This window comes from Euprymna scolopes, chromosome 3, assembly GCF_053919585.1.
Source record: "Euprymna scolopes isolate OS-2025 chromosome 3, ASM5391958v1, whole genome shotgun sequence".
Taxonomy (NCBI): Eukaryota; Metazoa; Mollusca; class Cephalopoda; order Sepiida; family Sepiolidae; genus Euprymna; species Euprymna scolopes.
The window spans coordinates 141,845,201-141,862,089 of NC_136484.1; the positions used below are offsets into that span (position 1 = coordinate 141,845,201).

General features: G+C 35.6%; 1 protein-coding gene across 2 annotated transcripts in view; it reads right to left on the reverse strand.

Moving 5' to 3' along the window:
* LOC145259539 (uncharacterized) overlaps window positions 1-16,889 on the reverse strand; it is a 207,307-nt gene that overhangs the window by 61,015 nt on the left and 129,403 nt on the right. The window contains exon 2 of one of the 2 annotated variants that reach the window (XM_080117234.1): window positions 6,556-14,079. The exons of the other annotated variant lie outside the window; for it this stretch is intronic. Coding sequence (XP_079973360.1) covers window positions 12,347-13,141 — 795 coding nt within the window. The 5' untranslated portion in view covers window positions 13,142-14,079 and the 3' untranslated portion in view covers window positions 6,556-12,346. Of the gene's footprint in view, window positions 1-6,555; window positions 14,080-16,889 lie in introns of those variants that run through there. 2 annotated transcript variants of the gene reach the window in all.

Sequence of the window (16,889 nt, forward strand, 5' to 3'; positions counted from 1 at the left end):
AATATAAAAATGACATAGGTAAAAACCTCAGCGTATTAACTTAAATCTTTAAGGAAACAAATTCTAGGGTGGAATTGAGGGTGTAAATTTTAAGGTGTAATTTGAAGTAGATTCTTGGTATCGAGCATAATTTATAGGAAGTAAAACCTTGGTAAAATAATTATACCTTTATCTATATTTACTGATCACTGCGATTTTATAAACCTCGTAGAAACAAACGTTGAATAACTCACCTTTAGTATAATAATGAGTTTACATGTTTTAGATATTTTGTCCTCGTAAACTGGACTCAGATACTTACCTAACTAGCCTCCCATATTAGTTAATTTGGCAACTAACAGTTTAATTATGATACCTAGCCCTTCCAATTGACGTTTCGATATCCATAGATCTCGAACTGATCTTGGACAATCCCGGTCTACAATTAAAAACAATGGCAACCACAAAATGATGAGTTGATTAATAAAATATCTTATTCTTATCGAAGAAGATGGGTTTATTTAGTCGAGTTAGTGTTTACTGTGAGCCAACAATGGAGAAGTACAAACAGAGATGAACATAAGGAGACAATTATTAGAAGCGTATCGCTCTGTACAAACTAATTTCAAGACATCTCAAACATGTCTTGTCGTTAGGGTTATTTCATCAAAACTGATTTATATCGCCTATTCAAATCAAACATCTTAACTTTTCATTTCTCTCTCTGTATTCCTAGCGTCAGGTGGAATAGAGCTTTGTTCGCAAGAGTTTCAAATGTGTGGAACATGTTACCACGGCACCGTTTTTCTGAGGATTACAAAATGGTGGTCTTTAAATCTAATGTCAACAGATTCCTGTTATATACCGTCCCCACTTGTAATTCGTGTTTTCCCAATCATCTCATGGGGTTATTTTTGTTTCAACTGATAATCATTCCAACTCAATAACTCCTTTACTCGATTGACCCTTGACCTTGGTATGTGTTTATCCTTTTTTAGTAAACCTAAAAAGTTACTTTCGCTAAAATTTTGTTCTCAGTCTAGTAGTCTCGGAACAGCTTCTGTGGCTCAGAGACTTTTGACTCGAAGACACCAGTCGAGGATTCGTTCTTAACAATTAATCCAACAGAAACTGGGTTATATCAGTGGTCTTTTATCAGTCGGGCTGAAGTATTAGTCGTGGATAGTCCTAGGAGGTTCACCTTCTCAGACTTTGCCTGCTCTACATGAGAAGGAGTTAGTTTATTACTGACCAGAGAATACAAACGGGGCTGCCTAGAAATTTTTGATAGGCCAGTGTGCCCTTTCTTTAAGGATGTTAGCTGGATTCTCCCCAGCTTCCGTTGTTGTACCATATATTTCTGCGGTGGAAAAGAAATAAACACCCATTCTAGCCAATTTTTCCAAAGAGTCAACAGCTTGGACCCTGCTGATCCCTTGTCTATGGTGTATCATGTTTACGTTTAAATATTTCTATGAATATAAGTCAAGATAAGGATTACTCGCTGGCATAACCACGAATAATTAATACTTGTCGTAACTCTTATGTTCATAGTAATTCAACCACAATATGTCTCGATCTTGTTCAGGTGTCTATTATTGTAGTCGCTTACCTTCTGGAAAGTTCGAACAACTATTCATTTAATCCACTCATGTAAATAACTCTTATTACAAGGTCGATGCCTTCTTAGATATCTCGTACCACTTGATATATCTTACCTTCCATCAACAATGATCGATAGATTCTGTTGCTTCAACTGAGATCATAAAGTCGGGTTAACACCAAAACAAACAAATAATTCTCAACATATTAGTTTTATATTACTTCAGTCGACGTTCTCAAAAATTAAGACTCCATTCATTTTTTATTTCTATATGCGATGCATAGACATTTGAATACTGTATTAAAGTTCTCCTTTACTTTTTAAAGTTCGAGCTAATAAAAAAGTTAAGAATATTAATTTTCCTTTTCCTAATTACCTGTAGACTATGTTGTAGTATTTTTAGTAGGCATTTTAGTTTTACTGTATTCCAGGACAAGAACTAATCTGCTATGATGGAGTATCCGGCTTCGTGTTGTTGCTAGAGGCAATATCATTTGTACAAAGTGCATCATTCCCCGTATAAGTCATTGTGAGTTAGCCATACCGAGGGATCCTTTTTTGGCTTTATTTTTTATTTTCTCTCTTTCTAATTTCATTTTAAACCGCTAACCTCTTTTGATGTTAACATACTTTTATTATATTCTATTTCTAGCCGCCGCTATCTTCCAATAATCAAAGTAGAAAAATGAAAGAAGAAAATAAAAGCGTGAACGTTGGTGTTTTTCTTTAGGTCATTAGAAATGGCTCGTGTTATTCTTTATCTCATCATTGGCCAGTCTTATCGTATTGAAATAAAAAATGGAACGACGAAAAGGAGCTTTCAGTTTGTTACATATATAAAAAAATAAGTCTGAGAATCTTCCACTCTATAATAAAGAACAATGTGAATTCATCTGTAAATATATATCCGTCACGTCACACAAAATCTACCTGACACATAAGAGGAGAGAGAACGTAAATTTATTTTCATAATCAAACGTTTTCTCAACTTTTTTCTGTGAGCTTTCTAAACCGATTTATACGTTTAATTTTCTGGGGGGGGTGCTTTTTCTATTTTCCTTTGTTTCTTTTTTAACCGCTAGCATCTTTTTTAACATATTTTGAAATCCGGCATTAGTGTTTTCTTTTTGTTTTCTAGACGCATCTACATCCAAAAATAAAAAGAAAATGGAGGAAAAAAATAAAAAAGCAAAATACGAAGTGAGTGTTTTTTCTTTAGGACATCAGAAATTAAACGCCAACTTTATTCTGTAGGAATAAAAATTAGAAAGATTTACATTTGAAAACAAATAGTAAGTCACACAACCACCGCCATTTGAAAGGAATTCGAGAAAAAAAATCCCTACTTCAAATTTAAAAATTTTAATGATTTTTTGATCATCAGAAATGATAATAATTTGTATAGAAAAAATTGAATTACAGACAATTTTATGTGAACCTTGGTAATTTTGCAGTATGGTTACCAGTCAAGAAAATATAAACAATTTTTTTTAATTTAATAAACGCAGTAGAAATTAATTATTTATTGATCTGTATAATTTTAACGTGCTGAAATTGTTTGTAATTTTTTTTATCTAATAATTTGTTTTTTCGATTTCTCGGCTATTAACTATATGATTTAGATTCTGAACAAAAACGGCGTCATCCATGTTTGATTTTTACTGGATCTGAAAAACAGCTCTCAACGCAATCTTATAGTGAATTGTTTTTAAATTTTTATAATAGTTTAAGAACTTCAAAGTTATACAGTTCGGTAATTTAATAATGTGTGGTAAAAGTATTTTCTTGCTTTCCCGACTATTAAATATACTGCAGAATTACCTTAATATTAGTGCGAACACTGGCGAAGCAAATATTTTCCGTCATTTTTTTGTTCTGAAGATTGGACACAAGTATGACATAATAATTTTAGGAAAGATGGCGTACTTTTAGTTGTGTAAGAACAGAATCGTTGATATTATTCAATATTAAAATGGAGAGAACATGGAAGTTGCATATAGGAGACTATTTAACTCTTTAACTAAGAGAACGAGATGGAGAAAAACGTCTTCGAAATAAGACTTATTCTTCTCCATCATGAGCAATTAACGTAATGTCGCATTCTTATAGAGATCTGAAGACGCACATAACATGCGTCGATTCAAAGGCGCGTACAACCAACATGTTTTCTGAAATGTAAGCTTGACAGAAGAATTAGGCGGACAGAGTCACTTGTGAGGAATTTGTAGACGCATCTAATAGTTCCAACAAGGATATATTTCCTCGGAAATTGCTGCTGAAATTTTAGACGTATCATTTCCTGGTGAATGACACGCATCAGAAAAAAAGGGACGGTTTACAATAGTTTGGGAAATTCGTCAGTAAAAGGTGAGTATTTTATCATGCATTTTACAAGAATTGATACATTTTTCAAGTAAACTTTCTAAAATGTTACATAAGAAAAGGATACCTCATATCTCTATGACTTTATAAAGGTATATACATATATTTTGAGAAAGATGGCGTAGTTTAGTTATGGATGGACAGCAAATCTTCATTATGAGATCTGAGATTATATTTAGATAAAGCTGCATCGATTCACAGACAGTGTCAGAACTGTAAAGGCATCTGCGTGTTGGACTTTATTGATCTTACATTGTGTGGGCGTGAATTTGTCTGGCTTCTGCTGAATGTAGGTTTCAATGTTAAAAGGAAAAATTGTGGAACACCAGAAGAAGAATTTGTACTTTTATCCATGGTATTTTGTTTCTTAGAACAATTCCAAAGTTTATATCCTAAGATTGTGACCATTTTCTTATCTGAATCAACACGATATTCTCCCCGAAGTCTGATTGTGTCTTTAAGTAGAGATGATTGGTTCCTACATAAGAACAGAAACGTTCATCCTTTACTCAATAAAAAAAAATGGAGAAAAAGTAGACTTGTAGAAATACTATAATACAACTCTTTAACTAGAGGGAGAGAGATGGAGAAAAAACGTCTTCGATATAAGACTTATTCTCCTCCATTATCCGCCATTAACGTAGTGTCACATTGTCCGTTACATGATGGAAGAATCTGAGTAAGGTAATTTACCAAAATGCGTTTCTTGGGAATTCGCTTTTATTCTTTCTTTTTCATTTTTGTCTTGTAGTATATTTCTTCTTTTGTTTTTCTTTTTTGCTTTTTAACTTTCTTTTTTCTTTTTGACTTTCGATCACATTTACTGTGTTTTTCCTAGAGTATTTTGCCTTTGATAATAGATATTTTTGAAAAGACGTAATTTCATTATCCCGCCATTTTGTAGAAAAAAAAAGTCGAGTATTCTTAAGAGATGTTCATTCAGTCTAAGCGTATAGTGATGAAATATGTAATCTTAAACTGAAGCATGACAGACTGACGAGTGGAAACATCATCTTAGAGAGGGAAGAAAGAATATATTTTATGAGATAAATTGTAGATAGAATACGAGAGAGAGAGAGAGAGAAAGAGAAAAGAAAATACGAGAGATAGAGAGAATAAGAGAAATGGAATACACTGGAAAGAGAGTACAAGAAAAGAAGAGACTACAAGAGATAAAATAAGGAGAGACTGAAAGAGGGGGGGAGAATTAGAGAGATGAGAAAGGAAGAGAGAATAAGAGAGAATGAGAATGATAGAGATACTGAGAAAGAATGGGAGAGAGATTGATAATAAAAGAGAGAATTCAAGAAAGAGTATGAGACTGATAGAAATACTGTAAGAGAAAGAAAAAGAGAGAATGAGGTGAAATTGATAGAGATAGTGAGAAAGAATGAGAGAGAAAATACGAAAAAGAATTATAGGGAGAATAAGGCGAGGGAATAATAGGAGCGAAGTGGGAGAGGAAGAAAGAGTCGGATAGAATGAGAGAAGGTAAATGATAGTGGAAGTAAGAGAGAGGGATATAGTAATAAAATGAAACAGAACTAGAAAGAGACAATAAGAGAAAAAGGGAATTATAATGACAGAAAAATTAAACGTGACAGACAAATGCTTAAACATGAGAGACCGAAAGAAATGTTATTTAAAACTTGAATGTAAGGGCCGACCCTCATATAAATACTTGGGCGTATCTTATTTCAGTTACGCTTATTCAATCTACGTGATTAGCAATGAAAATGCTATTTGAAACTGCGTGTCATGCTGAACGTACAGACAAACAGGTTAAACTTCTTATAGAGATCTGAAGACGCACCTTAATTACGTCCGTTCAAGGGCACGTATTTAGCAACGAACATATTCTCTGAAATGTAAGCGTGACAGAAAAATTAGCCGACCAACAGACGAACAGAGTCACTTACGGGGGGTTTGTGGACGCATCTAAGAGTTTCATCAAAGAAATATTCCCTCGGAAATATTTCCTCGGAAATTGTTGCTGAAATTTTCGACGAATCATTTCCTGGAGAATGGTACGCGTAAGGACGAGAGGGAAAGTGTACACTAGTTTTGAAGATTCGTCAGTAAAAGGTGAGTATTTTATCGTGTATTTTAGAAGGATTAATGCATTTTCTGAGTACACTTTCGAAGATGATACATAGAAGAGTAAGATTACTTTATATCTCTATAACTTATATATATATATTATTCAAGGTTAAGAATATTCAGAGGTAAAACATCTAATCAATTAACAGATCATTATAGATTTGGGAACACAACTGCTGGGTGTAAGTGGTCATATATATATATATATACATATTGTTTTTATACCTCCGAAACAATGTTTCATGGTAAACAACTGATGATCCCTTAAATTAACATTAGGCCTATTGTGAATTCGAGAGAGCAAGTTGATGTAGTGATTGCAGGTGATTAAATGACTTACTGACTAAATAGTTTTCTAACGAATGATAAAAAAATATAAAAACTACATTTTTTATATAGTTTTAAAGGTTAAAAAACGTCCAAGACTAAGTATATATATAAATATATATATATATATATATATAGAGAGAGAGAGAGAGAGAGAGAGAGAGAGAGAGAGAATGTGTGTATAGAGAGAGAGAAAGAAAGAGAGAGCGAGAGTTTCAAAATGATCTGAAACATTTGTTGGTGAAAAAAAAAATAATTAAAGAAAGTCCAAATTAGTTCACCACTTTACAAAAACTAATCTTCTCTCCGACAAATAGTACGGATTTAGGCAATGTCGTTTTTTGTAGATATGTTAATAGCCATCTCTGAACGCATAGCATGCACTAGATAAGGCAGGTGAAGCCTGGGATCTAACCCTCGATATATCCAATGCCTTTGACAAAGTATGGTATGAAGGGCTGCTAATGAAAACCAAACCGTACGAATAATATAACTGGACGAATACTAAGCATACTTAGATCCTTCTAAGACAATAGGACTATCCAGATTGTCATTAATAGATGTTCATCCAAGCAGCATAACATTAATGCGGGAGTGCCTCAGGGGTCGATCCTTAGACCACTATTATTCCTGATATTCATCAATGACTTCCGCGATAATATTGAGTTCGAGATGAGTATATTTGCTCATGATACAATGTCCTATAACATGCATGAGGGAAGAACGGATGGTTGAATCCTTAGAAAATTATTAAGTTGCTTTCCTTTAACAATTACAAGAAGCCTCTCCAACCACCGATATCCATGACAAATAATTCACTACCTGAGAATTCTTTCTTCAAACTCATCGACTTAACATTCACAGGAAATATGAACTGGAACAAATACATTGAAGACATTGTGAAGGCTCCTGTGAGGAAGGTGAACTCCCTCTATCATGCTAGAAAATTACTCACACCTCAGAGTATCCTATACCTCTACAAAGCAACCATTCGCCCATGCATGGAGTATTGTGGCCATATCTGGGCTGGTGCATCTACTACCAACCTCTCTTTCTTAGAGAGGGTTCAGAAAAAAGGGTCTGCAATCTAATAGGTACAGCTTTAACAACTAGGCTCGAACCCCTGCCTCCTCGCTGCAGTGTTGCATCCCTGTGCCTGTTTTACAAGTATTGTAATGGAGTGTGCTCTGATGTACTTGTGCCCCCTCGACGTACATATCCCCGAACACCCCGCTTAGAAACAAAATCGCACCCCTTCACTGCTGAGGTCTCTAAATGTCAGAAAGTATTCTACTCTAATAACTTCTTCCCTAGAACGGTTAGATTTTGGAATTTTCTTCCTGCTCCCTGCTTCCCAAACGGTACTGATATGCAGAAGTGCAAATGCAACGTAAATCAACATCTTAATCTTTCTTAGGCTTTTCCCCACTCTTTATCTGTACCTAAATCAAAGCGTAGATTCCATTAGCAAAGCTCCTTCTTAGAAGTGCACGACTATGGAACTCTCTCCCGTTTGCCTGTTTCCCACTTGACTACAACTTGGATGTCGTCAAGTCCAACATAAACAAATTCCTGATGAGCCGCCCCCTTAAGTAAGACACGTTATCAAATCTCCAATACTAACGATTACTACGATACTATCCCATTGATTGCTGTACAGCAATAACCCTTATCCCCGAGTGTTGGACTTGAAGACATCCAAGTTGTAGTCAGGTGGGAAACAGGCCAACGGAAGAGAGTTCCACAAGACGTGCACTTCTAAGAAAGAAGCTTTGTTCATAGAATCTACGTTTTGGTTTTGGCACAGGTATACGGCATTATATTTGAAGATTATTATGTGGTAGTTTCAGGAAAACAATCTTATAGCAACGTGTTCCACATGTGAGACGTTCCTAGAAAGAAACTATCTTCGTAGAAATTCTGTATTATATTAGGCACGTGAATAAAAAAAAGAAAACTTATTTGCAATTGTTATAGAAGACAAGTTCTTCCTGCAAAAAAGTTTCAGGAGGACAGAGCTTCAAACATCTTCCATAAATATAAGTATAGAGTAGAGAAAAGACAAGCAATAACATTTCTATAGGGTAGCGATTGTAGATAACAGAAGTGAGTATCCCCACTAGATTGCGTAGTTGATTTTGTACTCCGTTAATGTATGAGGTAAACTAATCTACCCATGTTAGAAATAATGAATTTACCCACAGGCAATTTATATAATTACATCTAAACGCTGTGACAGCGAGTCGTGTGGCGATTATGGCACCAGAATAATAACGTTTACTTCTGGAACATATTTTTGTTAATACGCTCTTTATTAGTTATATAACTACCTGTCTTGATTATTTTTGATCCGCAACGTTACAATAGTTAAGACAAAATAAAGAATGCCTTCAGCGTCATCTTTCCAGATATGACAGCATTACTATTAGTTTTTTTTTTTACAAAGGAATTACCTCTTATCAAGGCCCGAATTCACTCGAGGATAAGTGTTAATGAGTGTACGGTAGTCATTAGGACAATAGTTATCGTTAGTAGTAGAAATTAGGTAAATTGGATTATTTAAGGGGCGGCTCGTCAAGAACTTGTTTGTGTTGAACTTGAAGACGACCATGTTGTAGTCAGCTGGAAAGCAGGCCAACGAAACAGTTCCACTAGCGGGCAGTTCTAAGAAAGAATCTTTGTTTATCGAATCTATGTGTAGGTTTAGGCGCAGATAAAAAGTAGGGGAAAATATTTATAGTGGTATCGGCTAGACGAGCATTTTTCGTTAAAGCTTAGCAAGGGGGTGTCATAGATTGGAATTTAGACGAGCACTTATCATGAAAATAACGATAGGACAGACACGCAACATCTCTTCTGTGGGGAAGATGTTGCATGGAAGAGAAAAGGGCATCCTTTACTAAGGTGTGAAGTCGGTTTTGTAGGATAGATTGCCATCGTGCCCAGATGTGACAACAGTACTCCATCCATTATTTTAGGGCATAGTTAACAGGTACAAGATTGGAATAGGAGTCACATACATTCTGAACGGTAAAATTATTCAACTATTTCCCAGTAATTACAGATGTATTTTAAAAGGTAACCCTTATGTTGTTCTTGAGACTTTCTTTCTGAAAATCCTTTTATAGTCGTCAAATACTGTCGAAGCTTTGTTAAGATGGGTGTTTATTTCAGTAGTAAGGAAGGAAGCAATTTTAAAAGTTTCTTCAATAGATGTAAATTAGACTTGAAAACTGGAGCTACCATATGTTGAATTGAATTAATGAAGTTTTTGTTAATTTATTTTTGTGATTTTTTGCATTTGTTTTACTGATTTTTTTTTTCGAACATTGTTGTTTATCTGTCTTTTGTTGGATATCTATAAAAATTTTGTTGTGAGTGTAAGCCAATGTCTTAAAAAGAAATTTTGTGGGCTAAAATAAATACTAATTTGAAACAGCTGTAATTGCAATGTTTAAAGGGAACCAATACATAGCCGCAGTCGCAAAGTATACAACGCATAGAAAAGAACTTTAACTCGCTTTTTTTATACAACGATATTTCTTTCTTCATTCTTCCGCCACGCGTGACTTCTCGTTATGGCTGTGACTTTTCTCACGTATTTGTCTTATCTAATGTGCTCTCGAACCTTATCCACGTCTCCAACGTGATCGTCGTACTTTCTTCTTTTTATAGTCTTACTTTTTCTTACCGTGACGTCATTTCGCTCACGGTTCGCTTTTTGCATATAGCCGTCCGCTGTATGTTAAGAAAAAATCATAATATCTTTGTATATGCTCACAATTTGCTTTGAAAAATGATTTAAATCGTCAAATATATCTAAAACAACCTTAAGCAGTGTCTGGACAAGCAGAGAAAATGTTGTTAGCCGAGTTGTCCTCCCATTGTGTTTTAGATTACCCATGAGTGTATAGACCATTATATGCTCGTACCGTTTTCATGAACCCCGACTGTTGATCGTCTATTGACATAAAAGAACTTCGTCGTTAATATTTAGTTTAATTAAGATTTATTTAACACAGACAATAGTCACAGAGATAGATTATTTTCGTATGTGTACGAGAGAAACAAAGGCAGACAAATAGATAGACAGACAGCCATATGTTCGCAATAGCACTAGAGACAGAATAGAGAGCAAGCCTTTTGCCTTAACATCTAGTCAGTTAAGAGTTCTAAAATCTTCAGTAAATCAAATGATTTCGTGACTTCCGTCTGGTGTAATCTCTCACCCCCCCCCAAATCTTCCATCCAAACAGGGCACCATTAGAGACAGAAGTCAGACCCAGTCTTCTTCCTTGAAATCTCGCAAACTGAGAGCCTGAAAATCTTCCACGCGAAATCATGTGGTTTCATGACATCCGTCTGATCACTTTTGACTTTTAAACTTTTCTACTCAAGCACAATCATCGTTATATAACGCTTCTTTTTACTCTAGTTTCTCTAACAAGGATTAAAAGTCTACTTAACCTTATTTAATCCATAATTGTTACGTTAGTATTGGGACATGATAGTTAACATTCGACGCTTGTTAAATCATTTACTTCAAAAGACTCAAAGCAATCAAACACAGTCTCATAAATCGTCCCTAATAGCAGAGCTATCGATATATCTTGGTTCGGTATTGGAAAATCGAACAAATGGATCGAGCAAATGAATTGGGTGCGAATAATCGAATGCAGGGATGGTCGATGCACAATTTGTTGAATACCGCTCCCAATGCTCTTTGTTCTAAACATTCCAAATCAGATTAACTGATGCTTCTTGCTTGACTGTGCGTAAACCACAGAATATGCCACTTCGCGTTCATTTAAAACAAATACGTCGAAAAGAAGCCCATCAGGTACGCAACGGTTCATTTACTCATATTTTTGTAGCTTACAGAAAGAGGCGAGTTACTTTTTTCTTCTATATCGGTTAATATACATATATTAGCAGGGAGACCCAACGTTAACCGGGATTGAATGATGATCAACGAATGTTTAACACGTCCATATTTTTATTGTCATCGAAATTGGTAAAATCGACCATTTTTCAATCAAATTGATTGGTTGTCTGCTTTAATTCGGGAACTATCGCAATGCACCGGAAGAAAACTTCACATGCCTTTCTGCAGTAACTTAGTCCACAGTACATTACATTGCACTGTAGAGAACTTGCTGTTGATTTTATAAAAATTATTTTTATATAGAATGGCTTGAATTTAAGTTTAAAATGCAAAAATCAAGTATCATCCTTCATTTGTAATCTAGGCAGAAACATTTGTTTTAAACGCGCCCCTGTTCTATCAAAGAACCTACTGTCGATTTTATATACCTGGCCTTACGACTTGTGCGGCGATAATAGCTTGAATTTTAGTTTAAAATAAAAATGTCAAGTATTATGATGCAATTGAGCTCTAAACAGAAACATTCATTTCGAACGCGCTCCTGTCATATCAAAAGACCTACTGTTGATTTTATATGTCGGGCCTTTCAGCTTTTGTGGTAAAACTTCTCAAATACACTTGTGAAGTTACAATGTGTAAGCTGTTAACTTTACTTAAAATCGCCTGTTACTTCTCTTATCAGATTATTTCGATCATCGATTACACAAGGGAACACTCAATATGTTGCATTTAAAGAAAGACTTGTTTTTAGTCAATTTAAGTGTGCTGAGTTCAAATCTGAACTTAGTTTTATTCTGCAAGCTACAGATTTTATGCAATCTTTGATGTTTATTAAAAAAGAAAAAAAGCTAGCATTATTATAGGATATTGCAATGTCAGCCACAAAACAGTATATTTAACAAGGCAAAAGAACAGAACAATAAAATGTTAGAAGTACTATATGTTTTTCTGGAAAAGTTTCTCAGAAAACAGTCTTTATCGCAACGTGAGATAAGCGTCATTTACAACGTTCTTCAGATAAGAGTCAATCACATCTAATAACGTTTATCACTTTCTGTCTGAACAGTATTTTAGTCAGGCAGGAATTTGCGCTTATAACATTTGCGTTTGTACACTTCATCTGGTAAATTTCGTTTAATACTCCAGCAGTAGTCGGCCATCATACTTTTGTCCCAGCGACCTTGGTAGCGTTCTTCCATGATCTTTAGGTCTTGGTGGAACCGCTCTCCTTCTTCGTCACTCACAGCCCCCAGGTTTTCAGGGAACTGGTCAAGATGGCTCTTCAAAAAATGAAGCTTGATGCTCATGTTGCACCTGAGAGCACGAAAAGCGAGGAGTAGTCTGTTCAAAAGTTCATTGTAGTTCTCTGCCTTGTTGTTTCCAAGGAAGTTCTGAATGACTGCCACAAAGGATAACCATGCTGCTTTCTCCAAGGCGGTCATCTTGGCAACAAACTGATCATCACGAATGAGGGTTCGAATCTGTGGGCCATCAAACACACCAGCTTTGATCTTCTCGAACGACAACCCTGGTATAGCTGTTATGATGTGTTGGAGACATTCACCTTCGGTATCCAGTGCCTTGACAAATTGTTTCATCAAACCTAATTTGATGTGCAGAGGAGGAAAGATGATCCTATCTCTGTTAACAATTGGGTCATGTGTGATATTTGGTATGCTTGCTTCAAGGGTTTCACGAACAGGCCAGTCCTTCTGGACCCAGTGTCTGTCTCGTGCTCGACTGTCCCACATGCAGAGGTAACATGGAAACTTTGTGAAACCTTTCTGTTGACCAAGAAGGAAGTTTATCTTTTTCAAGTCTACACAAATGATCCAGTTGTGCTCACGATATTTTAAGAAGTCCATGACTATTCTGATGTCATCATAGTCTTCCCGCAGATGAACTGAATGACCGACAGGCACTGCCCCGTAAACATTGCCATTATGCAAAAGAACACACTTGAGACTGCGCTTAGAACTGTCTAAAAAGAGCCGCCATTCAGTTGGATCATAGTGAGGAACACCCAGTTCTTTGAGAAGACTTAGGATATCATGACAGTAAACAAATTGTCTGTCTTCTGAAAAGAAGGTCACAAAAAGCTGGTCACGCTTTCTGTAATATGATACTTTAACAGTGTGATCAACAAAATCTTTGCCTTGTAATCTTGATGCCAAAAGCTCAGCTGCTTTCTTTGAAATACCTAAATCCCGAACTAAGTCATTCAGTTCAGTCTGGTGAAGAGGCTTGGGCACTGGGGGAAATTCAGTCTCTGAAGAACATTCCTCGGGTTGTTCCCACTCAGTTTCTGGTAATTCATTGTCGCAACTGTCTTCCTCGTCCGTGCCATGTCCAATGTCTTTATCGTTTAATGAAGGCAAACCTTTGAAAACTGGAACAGGAACTTCTTCATAGTGCGGAGCAGGCCGAATAGCTGAGGAAATGTTCGGATATACGATCTTGTCTGTTTTTCTTGCCCACACCCGCTGTGTTTACCATGCAGAAGTAGCAATCAGTTACATAGTTGGTGGGTTCTCGCCAAATCATTGGAACTCCAAAAGGCAGACCATTGCGTTTTCCTTTGGTCCAGCTTCGGAGCATTTCCTCACAATTGTGGCACACAACATGAGAAGCCCATTGCTTGTCTTGGTCACCAAGATGAACTTCAAAATAAGCCTTGTAGGCTCGCTTCACAAACAAGGATATGTTACGTCTCTGATGATGGAATGTGTAGCAACCACAGATGTAACAGAAGGCATCAGGCTTGTTTCTACAGTGATGTCTCGATGATGAAGCCATGTTTGATCTGGAAAAAAGAAGGCAGATAAAAGTATTAGAATCTATTTCTGTATATAATCTCAAAATGCTTAGATTTGGGTTACGTAAGTTCATATTTAGACTATTTCATCTATCTCAAATTGCATGAAAACTAGAGCTTATGGAGTAAAACTAATTTCAGATTTGAAATCAGCGCCTAAAAATCCTGCAGAATCAATTAAAAAATCAAATGCAACAGAAAGTTTTAAAAAATAGTGTTACCCAGTGTTATCGATAATTATTGAAGACATTCCGATGCAAAAATTATCTAAGAACACTGCCGGGCACATAATGTATCTTCCTGTGAAATTTCAGAAAAATCGGCCCAGCCCTTTTCGAGCCCATAGTGAACGAATTCACACACGCGCGCTCACGCACGCACACGCACACACACACACAAAGTTACTTTTATATAATATATATAAGTTATTTTTTATATTTTCAAATTTACGTTATCAGTAATAAATTTTTAGTGTGTGTGTGTTTTTTTTTTTTTTGCTTCTGATGAAATGGCTTATCTTTGAGAATCCATGAGTGTTTGGATTCTTCGTAGATTAAAAAATATGGTAATTATTAAATTTTTATTTTCATTATCAATTTTTCTCGTTTTATATATATATATATATATATATATATATATATATATATATATATATATAGTGTGTGTGTGTGTGTGCGTGTATGTGTGTGTGTGTGACTAAATAAGATCAATAACGAAACGCAATCAAACTATAGGAACACGGATCTGCAAAAATCTCCGTCGGCTCATTTTCCAAAAAATAGCGAGCAGAAAAAGGAATGCATATACATTTAACATTGTACTTCTCTTTGCTTACGATCCAATGAAGGCAAGTGTCGTATTATCTGTTAATGTCATGTCATATGCACATACGTACACAAATCTTAATATACTCGAAATATCCAATTTGCATTTATCAAATCGACTGCCATTCCTTAAGAAATTAATTCCTTACAAGTTACGCATCATCAATGCCGGCGTCTGTTCAAATGCAATTTGTACTAGAGTTGCCGCAAATCATGTTTGCAACCAAAGTTTATGGTTTTCTACAATATCTGTCATAATCTTCAATATTAAAGTGTATTTTTGAGAAATCTAAAAGTCATATGTATCCATCAGTTTTTATTAATAAAATATGAAATGCCTAGATTCTTAAAATGATACTTTTAGGAATAGAACCAGGTATTTTTCGGTAAGTTATTTGTTGGAATTAGCCAACTATGTTACTATCGTTTACCGGGTAGAATACCTTGGTTTCCGCGCCGTGAAGACGTCACCGGAACGGTGGTTAAGTTCTGTGCATGATAATCGGTTCCCCGAGTGTTTAACACGATAAAACGATAGGCACAAGGGGGTTGACTACGTTGACTTGTAGGTCTTCTCAAGTTTTCAGCGTCTTTACTGACTGACACCTTGAATTGTACGTTGTATACAATGAGCGAATAACACGTTATTTTTTCATGAAAAAAAATATTCTTTTATTTTAACATTTGAAGGAGCATTTTAAGCACTCAAGAGTCGGCTGATCTGGGGACCGACACGCCGGAAATGGCATTCACAATCAAACTAAATTGTAATTCTTCCCTCGTGACAAAACACGAGAGAGATATATATAGAGAGAAATAGCAATAGAGAGGGGACGGGGAGAGATACATGCCAATATATTAAAGACAACGAGAATGCGATATTGTTATGTCGTTTTGAAATGCTGTCAGCCAAGTAAATCCGACCTTTTGCATCTGTTTACCCCGATTTTGTTTTGACATGGCTGAGATTTTTAAAATATCTGTCAACCTGAGCCGAAATGATGTGCGCTGATATTTCAAAACTAAGACAACACTGACTTGATTTTCTATGTTTCCTCAGGACAAGGAAATATGAGAAGAAGGATTTCAAATATGGGAACTCAAGAGCTCCTTCAGAAAGAGATCATTAATTATATGCCACACGACACCAGCTGAAGATAGTTAAAGGTAGATTGTTTTGTACAAGCGTAATTGGGTATTGGAGAGTAGGGGGTTATGATTCTAATTGTGACAAGAAATTGTTCCAAGTTTTGGTAATTTAGTAAAGAAAGCATTAATGGAATTCGAATGCATTATTATGAGATTTTAAAATAAATAAAATGGTTTATGGGTTGCGTTAAGGTATGCATGAAAACAAACAATTGGAAAGATACTAGCAAGTGAATCAGAAAATGTGAGACCGACTTGTTGAGAGTGAGTGGCGAGGAAGTCTTCATCGCTTGCACCAACTGTGGGTAAGCTCGGAGCCGCCATCACTACCCTTCTTAAAATACATAAAATAGAAGAGTGCGATTAACTTTGTCAATAATTAGGATTCCTTTTGTGTTTTCCGAGTCTTCAGTTGCTAATATGTAGACGAAGGAAAGATATTTCCAGAAATACTAGGAAAATCCTTCAATGGAAGACATCTGTTTCTTTATCGTCTTGTGTAATATGACTCCCAGCAAACGTTATGCAAATACAAAACAGACGTACATAGTATGTCCATGATATTATACCTCTATAATAAGACATTATGAAAATGTCATCGAACTAAATAGATTTATGATTATGCAGTTCAAATGTTAACGGTATTTTAAATGTCCATATCTATTTTAATAAACTGTAATGTATGTATGTGTGATTGTTATTCGTTGACTTTTTGTAATATTGCAATTATAATTCTACGGAAGTTGTTTCAACCCCTTCTGACTCTATTCCTTACTCATGAGGCGTGTTGGTTAATTGATCCCCAGTTAGGGTTAAGCAATTATA